This window comes from Alexandromys fortis, unplaced genomic scaffold (assembly GCF_014885135.2).
Source record: "Alexandromys fortis isolate MF-2015 unplaced genomic scaffold, M_Fortis_MF-2015_v1.1 scaffold_63, whole genome shotgun sequence".
NCBI classification, from domain to species: domain Eukaryota; kingdom Metazoa; phylum Chordata; class Mammalia; order Rodentia; family Cricetidae; genus Alexandromys; species Alexandromys fortis.
Genome location: NW_026067953.1, coordinates 6,121,368 through 6,140,708, shown reverse-complemented (window position 1 = coordinate 6,140,708; position 19,341 = coordinate 6,121,368). Strand labels below are relative to the sequence as shown.

Genomic DNA, 19,341 nt, shown 5'->3' with positions numbered 1-19,341 from the left:
AAGGGCTGAGATTCCTGAAGATTTGGGAAGTGAGAGGAGAGCTGAAGGGCAGAGTTGGAAGCCACACAGAGTCCCTTGTGCAGATAAGTTAGATGCCTCTGTCCCCAGGTCTGCTTTAAAATCTAACTTCAGCTTGTCCTTTCTGTTAAACCTGAAATCTAACGTGCTCAAATACCTACTGTACATGTAACCCTGGGCTCCATGCCCGTTTAATCTTCATTAAAGACCGTGTTGTGAAGCTGGATGACACTAGATGGCTAGTGGGTAAGGTTCTGCTCCCTGGCACTCACATGATAGCCAGATACAGAACACATCTCTAACCACAGCACTGTGGGGCAGACACAGGTGGATTCTGGGAGTTCTGAGTTCATTGAGAAACTTGCCTCAAAAACTGAAGCTGGAGAAGGAGAGAGAAAGCACCCCGTGACAACCTTAGCATGCACATCTACAGGCAAGTGCACATGTACACGCTACTTACACAAGAACATGTTGAACAGCTGTTGCATTCATGGTTAATGCTGTGCCTGAACCTGCTTAAATTTGGATACATCTGCTTTGCAAGTGGCCCTGTAATTTGTTTCTTGTCTCCAATTATTTTGGGATGTAGTTTGGAAAGGTGTGGGGTTTTGTTTGTTTGCATATTTCCTTCATGTCCAGTAGAGTAAGACATCTGGTCCTTAGAAAGTTCTGTTAAAGGTTTCGTGGCCTATGAAGTATTTTAATTTCAATAATGTTATGAAAGGGGAGAGTGATTCAGCTAAGGCAGTTTAATTCCACTAAGAACCCTTGGTAGCTTGCCTGCATCTCTGTTTGCATCTTAGACATAATCAAAAGTACATTGGTTCTGTGGGGAACAAAAGTGAGAAAGTGTTTCTCCAGAGAGATGGAAGAGCATGTGGACAGTTAACTAGAGAAGTGGTCTCTCAGTTCCCTCATCAGCCCTATTACTGCTGAAGAGGATGTGCTCCCTTGTTTGGCCAGTGTCCTGGGGATGCCATGAGGTCGGCCCCTACAATGTAAAACCGCTCACAATGCACCTTCTGTAACCAGGCCCCTTTCTGAGGAACCATTTAAGCATTCCTTTTGGTCTTGTTTTAAACCAGATACCAGAAGCTCTTGGGTATGTCCGTCAAGCTCTTCAACTCCAAGGTGATGATGCCAACTCCCTGCACCTCCTCGCTCTCCTGTTGTCAGCCCAGAAACACTACCATGATGCTCTCAACATCATTGACATGGCCCTGAGTGAATACCCAGAAAATTTTATGTAAGTAATCCCACATTGATCTCCCCTACTCTGGAGTTACTGGATGAGCTTCACTCTCCCTCTTTCTCCTCTGTCAAATGTGAGATCTTCATGAACACTCAAGGAGGACAGAGAATCTCTGTTGCCCCACCTCCACCCCACCCCGTTTCCTAGTTACCCACGATGTGCCTCAAGTCACCCTCACCTGCTCTTCCCTTCTGTGTGCCCTGGAGCACAGACGATTGTACCAAGATGGTGGGTGAATCTTTTAATAGTTTTCTGGCACAGGACAGTTGTCTATATTCTGTCAATTATGTTTTAAATAAACGCTGATTGGCCAGTAGCCAGGCAGGAAGTATAGGTGGGACAACCAGACAGGAAGTAGAGGCAGGCAGTGAGAACAGAATTCTGGGAAGGAAGAAGCCCATTTCTCCCGAATCCTGTCCCAATCACAGAAGAAGTAAGATGTGATTGCCCTGCTGAAAAAGGTACTAAGCCATGTGGCTAACATAGATAAGAATAATGGGTTAATATAAGTTATAAGAGTTAATAAGCCTGAGCTAATGGGACAATCAGTTTATCATTAATATAGACCTCTGTGTGATTTCTTTGGGACTTAACAAATGCGGAAACCGGGCAGGACAGAAACCCTTTGTCAACAAATGTCACCCAACGTGGGGGTTGAACCCACGACTCTGAGATTAAGAGTCTCATGCTCAAGAAAAATATTGTAAATACTAATACCAGTGCACTTGGCTGTGACAGAATCCTGTTACGCTCCAGTGGCTGGAGTATGGGGAAGTGTTGCTTTGGAGACTGTTTGTCCTGTGTCCCTTGAGAGCTCCCACAGGCTGTGGGTGATTATCCTGTAACTTGGATCAGGGTACTTTACGTCTCTGAGCCTAGGTTAATCTCTAGGAAATACAATTCCTTGGATAAGTTAATAACTATACATATATAAGAATTGTCACTGTAAGCAGCCCCAGGCTTGAAACTGCCTGTCCATCACATCTGTCCTCTGAGTCACATTTTTTATTGAGCCAACGGATGTGGGTTCCTTTGAATCCTGGTGGTTAGGCTTTGTGGAGAACATTGTCTTCTGGGCTACTGAGTTACCATTTTATCCTCAGTGGTGCTTAGTTACCAGTACACAGTGGCCAAGAGTAGTAAACACCCCAACAGGCTGGAGGGTTCCAATTGTCTGCATGGCTGCAGATCCAGTAACAGGGTGGGGACTGCTTGGGGGTCGGGGAGCACCGGGAGAAGGGAAGGAATGTGGAAGGTGGCCCTGCTTTCTCTCTACCTCAGAAGTGCAGCAGCAGCATATAAACGGGCCAATGCTGGCTTGATCTCCTGCCTCATCCCCTCCTGGGGGTTCTAATCGGCGCTTTTTCATCTCCTCTTGGAAAATTGGTTTACACATTTCCAGTACAAACATTTCCTTGTCTTCAAGGAAAGGGTGCTTCTCCTCTCCCCAGCCAGAGCTGTCTTCTTATAATCCAGGAAGCCTCTGACTGGAGTTTGCTTCTGTAGGCTCAGCTTTTTACAGAGTAAACTAAAAATCTTTGCTACAGTTTTGCTTCTTGCACATCTAAGACTTGCTCTTGGGATACCTGTATATTTCTGGATTTTATCCCAAGACGTCTCTCCCTGTAGAATCTCAAAGTATTTAAATTACTTTAAAAAGTGTTTGGTCCTTTCTCCATCTCGATAAAGTAGTAAAGTACAACGTGATACAGTTTAATTTGATCTCTCTTATCAGTGCTTATAATGTACCCTCCTGTGATTCCTGCCTCCTGTCCTGTGTGTGTGCACGCCCACTCTGCTCATTAGATCCTGCACTCCAGCACTGTTGAGGAGCTTCCTAGACCACCAGCCACACTGCACAGGAAGCAGTAAACAGTGATGGCTGCCGTGGTGATGCCTCCAGGTGACAGCAGCTGACAGCTCTTCAAGCCATAGGAATAAGCAGCAGCAGTGGAGATGTTTAGGACGGCAAGTCTGTTATTCCAATGCTAAGCTGTGAGCTAGAGAAAGCGCATGGCAGCAGGCCTAAGAACAGCCCATGACGTGTTCACTTCTGATATTCGTGTTCTTCCTTTGTGATCAGAACTTCTCCCCAGGTTTTAGTAAGAATACGTTTCAGTATTCTTATTTTAGTAAGAATATTACTGAAAGTTGAGACCAAATGTGGGTCCTGTGGTTTCCTGCTGGCCTGGGTAAAGCCTGTTAATACCAACCTAAACAAGAGTGACTCCATTTTGTTTCAGCCTAGGGTTTCCTCTAGTTTCTTTTATCCCTAACCCACTGATAGTAACAACCGCATAGTTGATATTATGTTTGTACTTATTCCCTAGGAATGAACGTCCTTCCACTAGGGTCAGCCCTGTCTGTCAGATAAGATAGTTGAAGGTTCTCACAGAAGCAGCTGGTCCTCCAGTGTTACCCCATCTGCACTGTTCTGTTCTCCATTACTATAACAAAAAAGAAAAAAAAAAGATCTGAAGCTGTGTTAACATTTGTGAAAAAAATAGATTTACTTATATATTTATCTAGAGGTCCAGGGGCTCGGTGTAGATGTTGCACGTCTTTGATGGGGGCCCCCTGACTTCATCATATCTGTTACATAGTAGATGGTACACGGAGAGAACACATGCACAAATGAGAAGTCACAGTGTGAACATGAGTCAAGAGAACGGAACTGGTCCAGCCTTGCACTGTTACAGCAGGCTGTTCACAAGAAAATTAACCAAGGTCTTGTAAGGATTACGTCACTTACTCAGAAGGGTAGAGCCCCCAGTGACATAATTACCTTGTACTAGGTTCCACCACTTTCTACCTTCGCCACACTGAAGATCAAGCTTCCAACACCTGAACACTTAGACACACAAACCATGACCAAAGCATATACCACATGCTTTGGCTTACAGGCGTGTCCTCCAAAGATTATTGTGTTAAGGCTTGCTCCCCAAGGTGACACTTTGGGAAGTACTTTGAATCTTAAAGGGTAATAATATCATCTTTATGAAAGTTAGACATTTTGGGTCACTCTAACCCCATCATTTGGGAGGTAGGGGCAGGAGGACCAGGATTTAAAGGCAAGCCAAGGGGATAGTGAGACTGTCACAAATAAAACATATCCTTATGAGGTTTTGCGGTTTTCTTCATAAATATTTTGTTCATGTTTTACTAGGACTATTCTTAATTCCCTATAAAATCTTTTAGTTTTTTTATATACAATTTATATTTGTAAAATGTATTTGGTTTTTTTTTTTTTTTTTGAAACTGGAGATCAAACCCCAGTTCTTTTTTTTATGGTTTATTTAATATTTAACTTTGTTTTATGTGTATTGTGTGAAGGTGTCAGATCCCCTGCAATTGGATCTTCAGACAGTTGTGAGCTGACATGTGGGTGCTGGGAATTGAACCCAGGTCCCCTAGAAGAGCAGCCAGTGCTCTTAACCACTGAGCCATCTCTCCAGCCCCTGTAAAATGTTTTTAATCTGATTTGTTACCTACATGCTGCTAGAGTATAGAATGGGAACTGACTTTTGTATATTTTCTTAGTCCAGTTTAATTCTTAATAAGTCAAATAACATATATCAATTAGTTTGGAATTAGTACTTAGATAATTTTATTAGAAATAATTAAAATTATATTTTCCCTAAACTCTTGTTTTTTTTTTTTTACCTGACCTCACTGTATTAGGACCTTGAGCACATTTGAATGGAACTCCTTCACTGTTTGCCATCAGAAATTTATGCTTATTACAGAGTTTTTACAGATACTGTTTAAGAGATAGAGGATGTTTCCTTATTCCTCATTTGCTAAGAAATGGTCTTTTGTTTTGCTTTAGTTTGGTTTTGTTTTGGTTTTCAAGACAGGGTTTCTCTGTGTAACTGCCCTGGCTGTCCTGGAACTCACTTTGTAGACCAGGCTGGCCTCAAACACACAGAGATCCACCTGTCTCTGCTTCCCGAGTGCTGGGATTAAAAACATGAGCCACCACTGTCCGGCAGAAATGTTTTTATTAATCAAAAATGATACTGAATTTTATAAAATGGTTTTTCTGCATCAACTGAGATGATTGTATGACTTGACTCCTTTAATCTATGAATATTGTATTGATATTTTTAAATGTATTATAGCTATGTCTTATAATAATACCATTTTGGTTGTGATAAGCTAACTTCTTATGGATTTCCTTGGCCAACTTCTAAATGATTAGTTAAATTGATTGATAAATTTAATTGATTAATAATGCCATTTTGATTGTGATAAGCTTATCCTTGACCAATTTATGTTTATATTCAAAATAGCCTGTAATTTTGTTTGCTTTTATATCCCCATCATATTTTGGCTATAATTGGGTTAGGCCGGGCTTCCTAAATGATATGGAATGCTTCCTTTTTATTTTTTGAACACGTCAGAGCAATTTGTGTAAGGTTAGAATTGTTATATTAAGATGACACTAAGGAGCAGCCCACCGGGACATTCTTTGAGTTTCTGCAGGTCAAGATCCATAAGGTACACAGCCATCTATCTTCCTTAGGTCCAGCATCCTATCGAAGGCAAATTTAAGGGGCACATTGATTATGTCATTACTCAGCTCAGGTACAGTGATGGTCTCTGTAATCACTAATCAAAACACTGCTCAAGAGGAGGTTTTAACTTAAACTGAGGTCCTTTGAGAATATGTAGGCAAGTCTTACTATTTTTTATTTTATGCATATGAGTATTTGCCTGCATACATGTAAATGAACCATGTATGTTCTGGTGCCCACAGAGGCTATAAGAGGAGGTTAGATCCCAGGAACTGTTGTTACAGATGGTTGTAAGTCCCCATGTGGATGCTCAGAAAAACAGCAAGTACTGTAAACCACTGAGCCGTCTCTCCAGATCCATCTTTCATCATGCCTCCCACAATGTGGTGTGTGAATATAGCGGTCATAGCTGACTGTATGAATGTTTTGTGTCCAGATCTTCTCACATAGTTTCCACTAGTGTAAAAAAAATCATGACTACCTGAAAAATCTCCCCAGGTGTGAGGATGAGGGATCCTTGCAGAGGAAGGTGTTTTAGAAGCGCTGTGTCCTCCGACCTGGAGAGATGTGTGTTTTTAGTTGAAAACACCTGAAACTGTCCACCCACCATAAAGATCCAAACTTGTATCTGAAAATTTTGAAAAGTCACTTTCTTGTGCTTTGCCCAACATCTGATGGTTTCATAAAAGTGCTCTCGATCCGATGACCTCACTAATAAACAGTACATGAGTGAGTGTGAGTATGTACTCCACTTAAACAGGAAAAAAAAATCAAACTTCAGACAAACTGCTGGAGAGTTGCATAACCATGTTTGTTTCAGGGCAGGAAGGAGAGGGACGGGGAGCAGGGAAGTTACTGTTTAAAGGATACAGACTGCTTTGCAAAATGAAGCGTTCTGGAGGCTAGAGAGATAGTTCAGTTAGTAAAGTGCTTGCTACAAAAACATAAGCACTTGAATTCGGTCTCTGGAACCCACATAAGAAACTATGTAGTGCTAAAGAGATGGCTCAGTGGTTAAGAGCACTAGCTGCCATCCTAGACGACCAGGGTTCAATTCCCAGCATCTGCATGATGGCTCACAACTTCTGTAACTCCAGTTCCTTTCTGGCCTCTGCAGGCTTCCACACATGTGGGGCACAGACATGCATGTAGGCAAAACACCCATACACATAAAATACTTTACAAAGGCCGTATGTGATCTTTGTAATCCCTGCATTGAAAAAGTGGAGACAGGCAGCTCCCACTGGCCAGTCATCCCAGTCAGTGAGTTCCAAGCCAGTGCTAGACCCTGTCACTAAAACAAGGTCTAGAGCAGCTGAGGAAGGACAACTGAGGTTGACCTCCAGCCTCTGCATGCACACACACAAGGTCTGGAGATGGCTGATGGATGGTGGCACTGCATTGTGAATGAACTTGAATGCCACAGAACCATATACTTGAAAATAGCTAAAACGGCAAATTTTATACTATGTGTGTTACTACCTTTATTAAAACAACTTTCTTTTATTTTATTGTTGATGTGTTTGGCTATAGGATGGCTTCTAGTAAGTATTCTTCAGAATTAGATGACTAGGAAGTGTTAGTGTCTGGATCATTAAGCCCGCCTTCTTTCAGAGTAGACTTGCTGAGCCCAGGTGACATATCCCAGTTAGTATCCTGACATGTGTCACCTCTCTGGGAGGTCTGGGTTTGTGGTGAGGTCTTTGGTAAACTTGGATGCTTGTTAGGAGTAGGACCCCAGTCTATTGACAAATGAATGGCTCAGAGGCCAACACAGCGTTTCCAATCAAAGACTGGGAAGACTGGGAGAGTGTTTACAGCTGTATTTGTTTGGGGGGTTCAGGAGGACTCTATCCTGCATAGCTAGGTGCAGACATCCCCAATGGGATGGGTGGTACTCCCTACACCTCTTTCCCCATGTTCACCTAGCCAGGCACTTCTGATTTAAATTCCTCAAGTATCTTGTGCCCTTTCCAGAAGAGCCCCCCTTTTAGGAAAATGTTTATTTCCTTCAAGACCTGTCTCCTTGGCAGTTGAAGGTCAGGTCTATTCAGCAGATCTGGGAGAAGTCAGCCTGAGGCAAGAAGGTCGGCATCGAAGCCACCCCTTTCTAGTCAGCACCCAGAAAGTTGATTTAATATTTTCCTTTTCAAGACCGCTAATTTTCCTAGGGTCAGTTAGTAATCCCAAGAGTCACCTTCATACTCACACAGTGTACTTTCTGGACACTGTTGTCTGCAGTGCCTTGCCCACCGTGCTCAGCATGCCACAGACCTGAGGCGCTGTACTGTAAGCAGCTGGAGCCCACAGCCCTGCACAGCGGCTTGGGAGCCTTGGGGAGAGTCTGCCTGTTACTTTCTCTGTGATTGCTGGGCCAAGGGCATTGCTTACCACTCCCTGTATAGGACCTGAGGGCAGCTTCTCTGCCTCCCTCTCACTTTGCCCCCTTGATGTCTCATGCTGTCCAGCCACAGCCCATAGAAAGGAGTCCTGCCTGTATTTGTAGACCCCGTTGTTTTGAGGGTAGCATAACATTCAGCGGCTGCCATCACTAAAGCAGGAACTGAAGGTGGTCGTAATGATGGTGGCAGTGTGATTCCAGAGGTGTTTTCAGTTCAATCTGGGCAGGTCGCTTCCAGCTTAGGCACCACGGCTCCAGAATTCAAACTGAGATCAGTTACCGAAACAGAAGCCAATAATGAGGCAAACTGCCATGCCTTGAGGTGATTTGTGTCCGTTGTTTGCTCTAAAATACTTCTAGGTGGCTAAGGACGTATTCCAGTTGAACTAAGAGGCAACATGTAAGGGATATGGTCCATCATAGAGGAGGGACTTAGGGTCACAGGTGTGCAGCACATCGTCAGGTTGGCTCTGTCCCCAGCCCTGCCCCTCCCAGGGCAGGAGAAGAGGCAGCTAAGCCCTGAAAAACCAGCTACTTACATATTCTTTGGCACTAAGAATCTTTGTTTTCCCAAATCAGTGTGGTCTTGATTTCTGGGACAGTTGACCTGAGAGTGAGGGGATATGGTGCAGCTGAGCCCACAGAGCCAGGAGAGCTGATGAGCTTCCAGACATGCTAGCTCATTGTGCCATGTCTCCTGGAGCCCCTGAGGGTGTCAAGATGGTCATGTTTTTACAACTTCCTTAGCAGTTAAATAGCTCACTTCTGTCAGGGAGCCAGTGGGTAGACCCTTCACCAGAGAAGCTGCTGCAGCGAAGAGAACCTAGCCCTCAGACATGCCTCCCCTGTTGGCTGCTAGCCAGGAGGCAGAATGCATTTGGGTGTGTGACAAAACCAAACACCCAGATTAACCCCTTGAAAACCTGAGAATAGCCTCTGAGCTGTCATGTATCGGCAAAGAAATTTGGACCAGAACACATTTCAAAAACATTTAAATTTATGCCCATTTGGGTAGGCATAATGCCAGACTCTCCCAGCCATTGATCCTGACTTTGGTTTGCCTGTTCTGCAAAACATTTGATTCTTCATCTCTGAAAGATGATTTACTAAGCCTATTCAGGATCCTAACCTGTCCACATGCTGGTGGGGCAGTCGCTCCATGCTCTGCGGATTCAAGGGAGGACTGTGAGATAGCTGCCCCTCTGAATGAATGATGCTCCAGACCGGGAGACCATGGCTGCCCCTCTGAATGGTGCCCCGGACTGGGAGACCATGGCTGCCCCTCTGAATGGTGCCCCAGACCGGGAGACCATGGCTGCCCCTCTGAATGATGCCCCAGACCAGGAGACCATGGCTGCCCCTCTGAATAATGCCCCAGACTGGGAGACCATGGCTGCCCCTCTGAATGGCACCCCGGACTGGGAGGCCATGGCTGGATGGTAGGCCCTCAGTGTAACTATGTGGGCAGCACTAGGCAGAGTTCTAGCTCATCCCTCAGGAAGTGCTCAGGGGTTCTCCCTGAAAGGGCAGGTACCATGTATTTCATACCACAGCTAGGGTGCCCACAGTTGTGAGCATAGTGTGAATGGTTTGCAGAATTCCCACCTAGCTTGGGAAGTAAAGGCATGCTCCCAAGAGTCTCACTGGAGGCAAATGTGGTGCATACCAATAGTTCCATCTTCCCAGGAGCCCAGGAGTTTGGAACCAGCCTGTGCAACATAGCAAGCCCTCAATTCTAAATAAATAAATTAATTTCTCCTGGGAATGAATAAGCACAGCAAGAATTTCCGAAGTGTAAGAAGCATGGGATCCCTTTCCTGGGCAGCTGTTTTCCTCTGTTCTTCAACAGACCACTGAAGTCTGTCCTCCTTTCGGGTGGGGGCTGTGAACAGACCACTCAAGTCTGTCCTTCGATAGGGTGGGGGGCTGTGAACAGACCACTCAAGTCTGTCCTTCGATAGGGTGGGGGGCTGTGAACAGACCACTGAGGGTCTGTCCTCCTTTAGGGTGGGGGGCTGTGAACAGACCACTCAAGTCTGTCCTTCGATAGGGGGGGGGGCTGTGAACAGCAGTGCTTTTTCAATTTAACTTTGCACCCACCTGGGATTACCTGGGAATCTAGAGGTGTGTGAATTCCGACTAGGGCGTGGCAGGTAGAAGAGAGATAGATTCTGTTTTTCCCAAGAATCTTTCCAGTAGATTCTGCAGCTACATGTCTTGGTCTATACTCAGAATAACAAAGTATTCAGAAATCTGCTAAGCCCTTTTCTAGTTTTGCATTTAAAACTTGTATCTTCTCTTTCCCCTGAGATCATAAATAGGAGATCATATATATATATATATATATATTATATATATATCAGTACAGTAGGTAGGTAAGCCAAATGGTCTATGAAATTACTTCCTGGGTAACAAATGAATAACCAGATCACTTGAGTGTCATTTGCTGACTCTTTGCAATTAGTGAGGCCTCGAGGAGTATTTGGTAAACAATCCTGTGACTTGGGTGACACCTCATTCCTTCCAGCTGTTGTGTAGGGGAATGGCAGGGCTGTGTCTCAGCTCTGGCTCTCCTATGGCTGTAAGCCAGCATCACAGGCTGCCCTGGTGGTATCAGTCACAGTGGCTACACTAGGGCCTCAGGCTAGTTGTTTGTTCGTGAGTTTGTTCCTCTGGCACTGGTCCATTAAGAAATCCTCGCCAGGCCCACCGTGGCTCCAAACAGCACATAGTAGGCATAGAAATGTTGAAGACCATCAACAGAGGTAGAGTTCGTTCAGGCTTGATGGGAACCTTCAGAAGGTTGAAGGCGTTCTTCTCCTGGACACGGCTGGCTGCACATGGCCTGCTTCGCCTTCTCTTTCGGAACACCTGTTTCCAAATGACTCATCTGGCTTCAAATCCTCATCTCTCTCCTCGTCGCCACACTGCTTTTCATCTCTCACATCGCTCGCATCAGTGGGGCCGGCGCCAACCCATCTTCTGTATTTAAAATTCCTTCTGAGCGCTTTCCCCACCCACCCTACACCCCCTCCTTTGCAGATCCAGTCTTCCCTTTGCCTGGTGTCGCATGCATGCATTCCTTCAGGTCCTTGCAGCAGCCCTGCTCCATCTCTCCAGGTGGGCTGCCAAGCTCTGAAAGGTGGGGGACCACATGCAGGGCCCACTGTAGCAAACCTCCCAGGCTGCTCTGCACAGCTGCTTCTGCACCTGCCCACGTTCAGGAGATAAGCCAAGGAAAGCTCCTGGCATGTGGGCTCTAAAAGTTCACAGAGCAGCACAAGCTCCCAAGGATTCAGGTGCCTATCATTTTATTTCTAAACCAGCTGCCGTGAACGCAGCCCTCACACCTAGTTGGCAGGTTTGGATGGCTAATACGCATGTTTCCTCCTTGAAGCAGTTAGCAAGCTGGAGGAAACTAGAGCCTCAGACTTTCCAATTTTTTAAAATTTGTGTGTGTGTGTGTGTGTGTGTGTGTGTTTGAGAGAGAGAGAGAGAGAGAGAGAGAGAGAGAGAGAGAGAGAGAGAGAGAGAGAGAGAGAGAGAATGAGAATGAGTGAGAATGTGGGCTGTGTGGCTCAGGGCATAGTGGAAACTGAAGACCACTTTAGATGCAGTCCTTGCCTTCTATGTTGTATGAGACAGGGTCCCTTGTTTCCCACTGCCTACTCCAGCCCAGCTGACCAATGATCTTACAGGGATTTTCCTGTCTCTGCCTCCCATCCTACTCTAGGAGCACTGGGCCTACAGATAAGTGCTATCACATCTGGCTTTGGGTGGGCTCTAGGGATCCAAACTCGGGTGCTCATGTTTGCACAGCACCCACAGTGCCGTCTCCTCCGCCCTCACTGAATATTCTAGATCAGAAAGTTTCGTGAAGCATATTAAGTTTCTGAATCTTGAAATATGGGTCTTTTAGCTTCATCTTCCCCCCAGCCCAACTTGGGACTTATGGGAATGGACCAGGAGAAGGTGAGCAAGAGTCACACAGGCTAGGGCAGACTCCCAGAGATCAGAGAGTCCTCCTAGGAATGGTTACTTAGACTCATTTCCTATGAGGAACAATAAAATTTCACAATTCCACATGGCCTAGCTCCTCACTGGGGCAGTTGTATGTCCTTTCTTAGCCCTTCCCTAAGCCAAACATGGTCTTTATTCCATGATTTATCTTGGGATTCTTTGAAAACTTCCAAAGTAAGGTAAAATATTATTTAATGAATTTTAATGAAAAGTAAAAGTTTGAGTAACTGGGGTGTTCAAACACCTAGAATTTTTTATGTCTGAGACTTGGGGGTGAAAGGCAAATCCCAAGCAGGCATGCACAAATGTGGCTGCCCTTTACTGAATCTTGTGTGTGACAGTCTAGGGCAGAGCCCCAGCACCCAACTCCTCAAGTTCAAGGCCACAGGGTGGTCCTCACTGGGCTGGAAGTTCTCGTGGGGGGCTAGGGAGCTTTATGCCACATTGTACTGCCTCCAGTCTTGCATTTGGGAGTTTTAAATACTTGGTAGTGGAGTAGACAGTGCTATGCCCACCTCCTCCTTAGTGTCATTATAAGATTTGAGATCATCCTCTGCTTCTTGTTCAGTACTTTGGAAGTCAGACAGATTTAGAGTTAAGTGTCTGTGACGTGAATTTGGGCAGATTAACTCTCTTCCTAATTTGTAGGGCTGCTGTGGAATCGGTGATTAAATATTTCAAGTGTCTCTCGGCTGCTGCTATTGTTATTATTTCACTTGTCTTGGAAACATATGTTTCCTGGCTTATAATTTGTTATCCTGCAGTTGTGAACTCTTGTGGTTTGGCAATTGTGTTGTCATTGGATGGGGGTTACTCCCGTTCTTGAGGGCTGAATAGGTGTTGTTTGGCATACACTCTGCAGGATCAGTAGTGCTTGAGAGGCCAGAACACATGGCTTCAAGGACATTTCAAACAACAGACCCAGAAGCATGAGGACTAGTAAGTGAGGGAAGAGTTGGCCGTGGCTTGAGTTGGGTTACAGATGATGGGCAAGAGCCAAACACAACAGGCATTGTAGAGGATTCGGATTTTAATAGTTAGTAATGACGTCCATATTAGTTACTTTCCTCCTTATTGTAGCCAGAGTGCTTGACAGAAAACAGTTTAAGGAAAGATACAAAAGGCGGATCTCTGTGAGCTCAAGGCCAGCCTGGTCTACAGAGCGAGTTCCAGGACAGCCAGGGCTACACAGAGAAACCCTGTTATGAACCGCACCAGCCACCAAAAACGAGGGAAGACGCAGATAATGAAGAGAAAGCAGGAACCGTGGTGGCAGGAGCTAGAAGTGCTGGTCGGTTTGCACTCAAACCAGAATCCCCTGACAGGCGATCATTCTCCACTTGCTTTCCCTGTTTTATTCAGATAAGGAACCCCAGCTTACAGGATAGCTCCCCAAATTTAGAATGGGTCTTTGTAACAGGAGGAGGGCCCGCTTGTTGGTGCCGGCCACCCGGCTGCTTAGCTCCAAAATAACCACACAGAAATTGTATTAATTAAAACACTGCTTGGCCCACTAGCTCTAGCTTTTTATTCTTATCTAACTCTTATATTAATTTAACCCATTTCTATTAATTTGTATATCGCCATGTGGCAGTGGCTTACCGGCAAAGATTCTAACCGGTGTCTGTCTCAGGTTGGAGGACCCATGGCTTCTCTGACTCCACCCTTCTTTCTCCCAGCATTCAGCTTAGTTTTCTCCACCTACCTAAGTTCTATTAACAGTCCGAGGCAGTTTCTTTATTCATTAATGGGAATCACGGCACAAAGAGGAGACTCCCACATCAAGTCTTCACATCCATAACACACACAGCTAAACCAATCTAGAAATGCCCTCACAGACCTGCTGAGATTTGTCTTGTAGGTGATTCTAGATCCTGTCAAGTTGAAATTAACCATCATAGAATTGAATTGGTGTTTTAGCATGTTCTGGTCTTCATTAATTTTACTACATTTTCAGTGGGTCTCTCTCTGAAAAAAATGTTTTAAATAAGATTATTGAACTTTGAACCAAGTCTAGGAAGTCTGTGACTTCTGATGTTAAGTCATGGCTGTTCTTGATGACACGGCCTGCCTGTTCTTACCCGTGTTCCCCTCTTGTGCTCACTGCCTCGGGCAAACAGGCGTGTACTCTATCCTACACTGGTTTGTCCTAAGCTATTTCGTCACTTGTTTTGTTTTCCTTGCCTTGGGATTTCCACGGTGAATTGAATTTATAATATCTTTGGATTTAGCAGCATCAAACTAATGCCAGGCATTGTGTAGTCTGTGTTTCTGTGCCAGCATTGCTTGCTTCCCGCCAGATGTTTTCAGCAGCCTTAAGACGTTCAAGCAGGTTTCCGGAGAGATGACAAGCACAGGGTCTGTGTTCAACTCTTTCCTGCCTTACAAAGCCACTGGAGTACAGGAAGAGGGTGAAGAGGCGGTGTCATCTCTCCCTGCTCTTCCTGTGTGCTCATAGCCAGCCCGTGTGCTCACAGGCCTGTGCACGGGCTAGCTGCCTGTGTTCTTGGCTCCCTGGCTCTTCCCTCTGCCAGGTTCTTTCCTGCTGTTCCCTTCCCTCCCTCCCCGTGCCTTTCTCGTCACGTGTGTTACAGTTCCGTTATTGTTCTTCCTGTCTAGTTCTCTTAAATCCAACCCACACCTTTTCAGCTCCATATCCTGAGTCAAGTGTTTGAAAGCTGTTATTTCATGTTAATTAGAAGTTCTTTTCCCAGCCAGGAAACCTTCACAGAAGTGTTCCCTCAAGCCAAGGCTGCAAGATGCACTCTGGCATTTGTACTTGGGGACAGTAGAAGGAGTCATGGCTAATTGCTGCTGAGCAAGGAAACATCCTCACCTACTCCCAGGCCTTTCTATGTACCTGGCCAAGCCGTAAGACCCTACCCAAGAACCCAGCCACCTACAGTAGACTTCACAGTCCTAGGAGAACGCTCTCCTGGCCACCGTGCTCGGCAGTCACCCTCACTTAGAAGATCCCATGGGCCTCCACGTGGTCTCTGCTGGAGACTGACAAGGGACCAGTCAAAAGCTGCTCCTTTCCTCCTAACATGTTGGATCTGGGTAGAAGTTACTGCTGGCACATTCTCAACTCATGAAGCTTCAGCAGGAGTTAGCTTTTGGTTCTTCTTAAAAACTCTTGAGACCCCCTGAATGGCTGCCAGTCTATAGGTGGACCTACTAGGTTTCAAGGGAATTTTCATCTCTTCAGATGTCATGGATCAAAGCCAAACCCCATGCTTGCATCTGGCCTTCCTCTTTGTACCCACTGCTTATAGGTCAGGGACCACAACCTTCTCATCACCTGGCCCATGGCTGTCTCAGCCCAGATTCTGTACTGCAAACCAAGGCTTGAGGAGGAAGCTTGAGACCTAACCCTTCCCTGGGAGCCACCAGCAAGCACCCCCAGGCTTTCAGTGCTCTGTTGGGAGAGCGTGGCAGAGCCGAGTTTGGTGGTGCTGGGGGAAGGCTGCCCCTGTCCCATCTTTCACCGGCAGGGACTTCACTCTGGTTACCATGAAGGTGGAGATTATATCACAAGTGGCTGAAGAACTCTCCTGTATCACATTTATACCACTTGAAGTGCATGATCTCCCATAGGCTGCAGAGACAGCCATTGGTGAGCAGATGTGATGCAGGCCCAACAAGCAGAGCACAGTCGCAGGCAGTGTGGAGGGGGAGTTCACAGATAGGGGAGTGAGGACTCACATAGAAAATCACCTCCAATGGCCCCATTTGTTGGGGCAAAATAACTACTACCTACCTAGAAAGGTGATTACAGAGACGACAATACCCATGTCTTTAAGTGCCACACAGGAGGCCTTAGCAGTCTGCAGCTGTCACCTCCTGTCTTTATTAGCAAACTACAGCTAGTATAGTATGTGCCAAGTACAGAAGATAAGTAAAAAAGACTTATGTGATAAGGTCAATTTAGCTGAACTGTAGAAAACCAGAGAGCGGGTAAGTGCCAGGGGTTAGGATCCAGCGTGCACAGCTGAGGGAGACGCAGCAGCCGGTCAGCTCCAGGGAAGTGAAGGGTGTGTGGCACGTGGCTGGGTAGTGCCGTGAGCACTTCGAAGGGCTAACAAAGCGAGTGTGGCCCACTGTTGGAGGTAACAAGGAGTGCTGGCTCTTTCTCTAGCTGGGACTAAGTGCAAACATTAGATGAGTCTAAAGTAGGTTTCTGAGAGCTGAAGGAGGAGCAAGGAAAATCTGTCTGTGCCAGAACCTTTCCAAGGACAGCAGTGAGAGTCCAGAGATCGGGAGAGCTGTGGTCTGCAGTCATGGTCTGATGTCTACGGAGAGAAGTTTGGAGAAGGCTAAGTCTGAGGGTCTAAAGAAGGGAAATCCCTCAGCTTAGCACACTAGATGGAGGCTGAAGCCATGGGTGACGTCAGGAATAAGGAGATGCTTTCATGATTGTGAGGGACTCAAAGTCCAGAAGTCTTGGCACTAAATAGCCGGGCTAGGCAGGACACAAGAGGAAGCCTGCACCATGGTCCTCTTGCCTATGTGACTTCAGGAAGCCTTTTTTAAAAACAGGGTATTCCATAGCTCAGATTGACCTGCAACTCAGTGTATAGAAGCTAACAGTAATCCCCCTGCCTCAGTTTTCTGCATGCTGTGATTACACGCATGGATTACCATGCCCAGCTATGTAAGCTTTCAAAGCCTCCGAGAGGCTGAGCATTCTTCTGGAGGGCTCTCTGCAGATATTTATATCAACTGAGTCATATCTCCTGTGTAATCTTATAAATAAACCAAGGTTCACTTTTAATGAATTTCTGAAGTTTCATAAATAAATTGGATCAGTTCTAAAAAGCATGCTTTTAATAAAATCTCTGTGTTCTGGATAAAATTGGCCACTCCAGTGCTTTTAACCTCCCCACACACTTTGTCACACTTGTGCCTCCATGGCGAGACCTTCACAAAGCCACAGGTTGAGCAGCGAGTTTAAGAGTCCTTGACTCTGCAGCTGCTACCTCCCCTAGACCCTGCAGGTGCTGGATGGCCCATTCTAAGACAAGTGCAGTTCAGGGCCTACCCAGGCCTAAGCCACATTGGGTCCTGATGTTGAAGGGGACATGGGCACAGCCTGATGCCTAACCCATGAACTATGCCCAGTTGAGAACCACTCACAAAGGGAAAATTAGTGTCTCCAAGGAAGTCTATCTGTGTACATAAACCACACTTAGGGGCGGGCTCCATGCCCAGCAGTAGACGGCCAACACAAAATTAACTAACTCAACTGTATCTTTAAAAGATTTTTGTCTCATATTACTTTTGGCATTTTTATAGGTATTTTGCTTATATATTATAGTTTCCAATTTTGTGCATTTAATGGGATTTTGTGTGTGCCGTAGTATGTGTCTCTGCATCTATATCCGTTTCTTGTACTTTGGCTCTTTTTTCCATTAGTTTGTTCTCTCTATTCTCATTTGTTTTTGTTTTATTTTGTTGTTATTATTTTAGATACTTTTTTGTTTTCTAATGAGAAGTGGATTTGGGTGGGTGGGATCTGGGAGGAGCTGGAGGAGGGGAAACTGTGATCAGAATATATTGTATGAGGAAAAAAATCTATTTTCAATAAAAATTAAAATGTATGCAGTTGGGGCTGGAGAGATGGCTCAGAGGTTAAGAGCATTGCCTGCTCTTCCAAAGGTCCTGAGTTCAATTCCCAGCAACCACATGGTGGTTCACAACCATCTGTAATGGGGTCTGGTGTCCTCTTCTGGCCTGCAGGCATACACACAGACAGAACATTGTATGCATAATTAATAAATAAATATTTTTTAAAAAAATGTATGCAGTTGCCCCCTGCTCTAGGATGAGACCACTCCTCATGTGATTTGAGAGGTAGGCCTCTGGCTTAGCTGTGTGTCTTCTCTTTTCTCACTGTAGACTACTGTTTTCCAAAGTGAAGTTGGAGTCACTCTGCCGGGGCCCAGATGAGGCGCTGCTCACCTGTAAGCACATGTTACAGATATGGAAATCCTGCTACAACCTCACCAATCCGAGGTAAGAGACCAGCACTGCCTGTTTTGTGTCGAGTTTGCATGGATATCTGCAAATCAGAGCCATCTCCTATGGGCATTTATCTGGCATTAACTCTGTCACTCCCCTGTACACCAGTGTCCACATGGTCGATAATAATGATGAAGTCTTAGTGAGGGTTCTATTGCTGTGAAGAGACACCATGACCATGGCAACTCTTATAAAGGAAAACATTTAATTGGGGCTGGCTTACAGTTCAGAGGTTTAGTCCGTTACTGTCATGGCAGGGAGCATGGCAGTGCACAGGCAGACATGGTGATGGAGAAGGAGCTGAGAGTTGTACATCTGAATGAATCAGCAGGCAGCAGGAAGAGAGAGTGAGCCACTAGGTCTGGCTTGAGCATCTAAGACCTCACAGCCCACCCCAGTGACACACTTCTTCCAACAAGGCCTCACATCAGCAAGGCCACACCTCCTAATGGTGCCACTCCCTTTGGACCTGTGGGGGCCATTTTCTCTCAACCACCACATGGAGCTTCATGCTTCTCCATGGTTGATGGAGCCTCGAAGTCATGGGTTTCATTTGTTCCTCTGTCCTCCCTTCTCCCACCCCATAATGACCCATGGGTGACTCGTAAAAGTCATTCACAAAAGCTTTATCTCTCCCGCCTGTGATAAATACCATCTCTCTAGAAACTGATGTATAGATTGATCAGTGACACACTCAAAACATTTCCTATAATACTTAAGGGGTCTGTGTCAACAGCAGACTGCATCCTGTTAAGACGGGAAGTCACTGTGAACATAGTTAAAAATAATTTTGAAGAAGTTAAAATTATGATTCATACAAATATAAAATAAACATGCATTAAAGATTTTATTAACTTTATTCATATGTGAAGGAGCTAGTACAAGTTAAGATCCATTCAAAGAAGAATATGAATATGTGCATAGACAGAAATGCTGAAATGAATTTACAAATATACATAGTTACAAAAAACATAGTATCATATAAGATGATGGAATATGTATTGTGGGACTGTCTTTTCCACAGGGTAGAAATCAATTGTATACCCCATAGATAAATTTGTCATAATAGTTTCTACGAGTTAACTTCTACCGCTCAGAGCTGTGTAGTACCT

At 45.3% G+C, this 19,341-nt stretch overlaps 1 protein-coding gene across 4 annotated transcripts in view; it reads left to right on the top strand.

Moving 5' to 3' along the window:
• Ttc7b (tetratricopeptide repeat domain 7B) overlaps nt 1-19,341 on the top strand; it is a 213,169-nt gene that overhangs the window by 138,134 nt on the left and 55,694 nt on the right. For all 4 annotated transcript variants that reach the window (XM_050151530.1, XM_050151527.1, XM_050151528.1 and 1 more), the window contains 2 exons: nt 1,104-1,264; nt 18,107-18,223. In XM_050151530.1, coding sequence (XP_050007487.1) covers nt 1,104-1,264; nt 18,107-18,223 — 278 coding nt within the window. The remainder of the gene's footprint in view (nt 1-1,103; nt 1,265-18,106; nt 18,224-19,341) is intronic.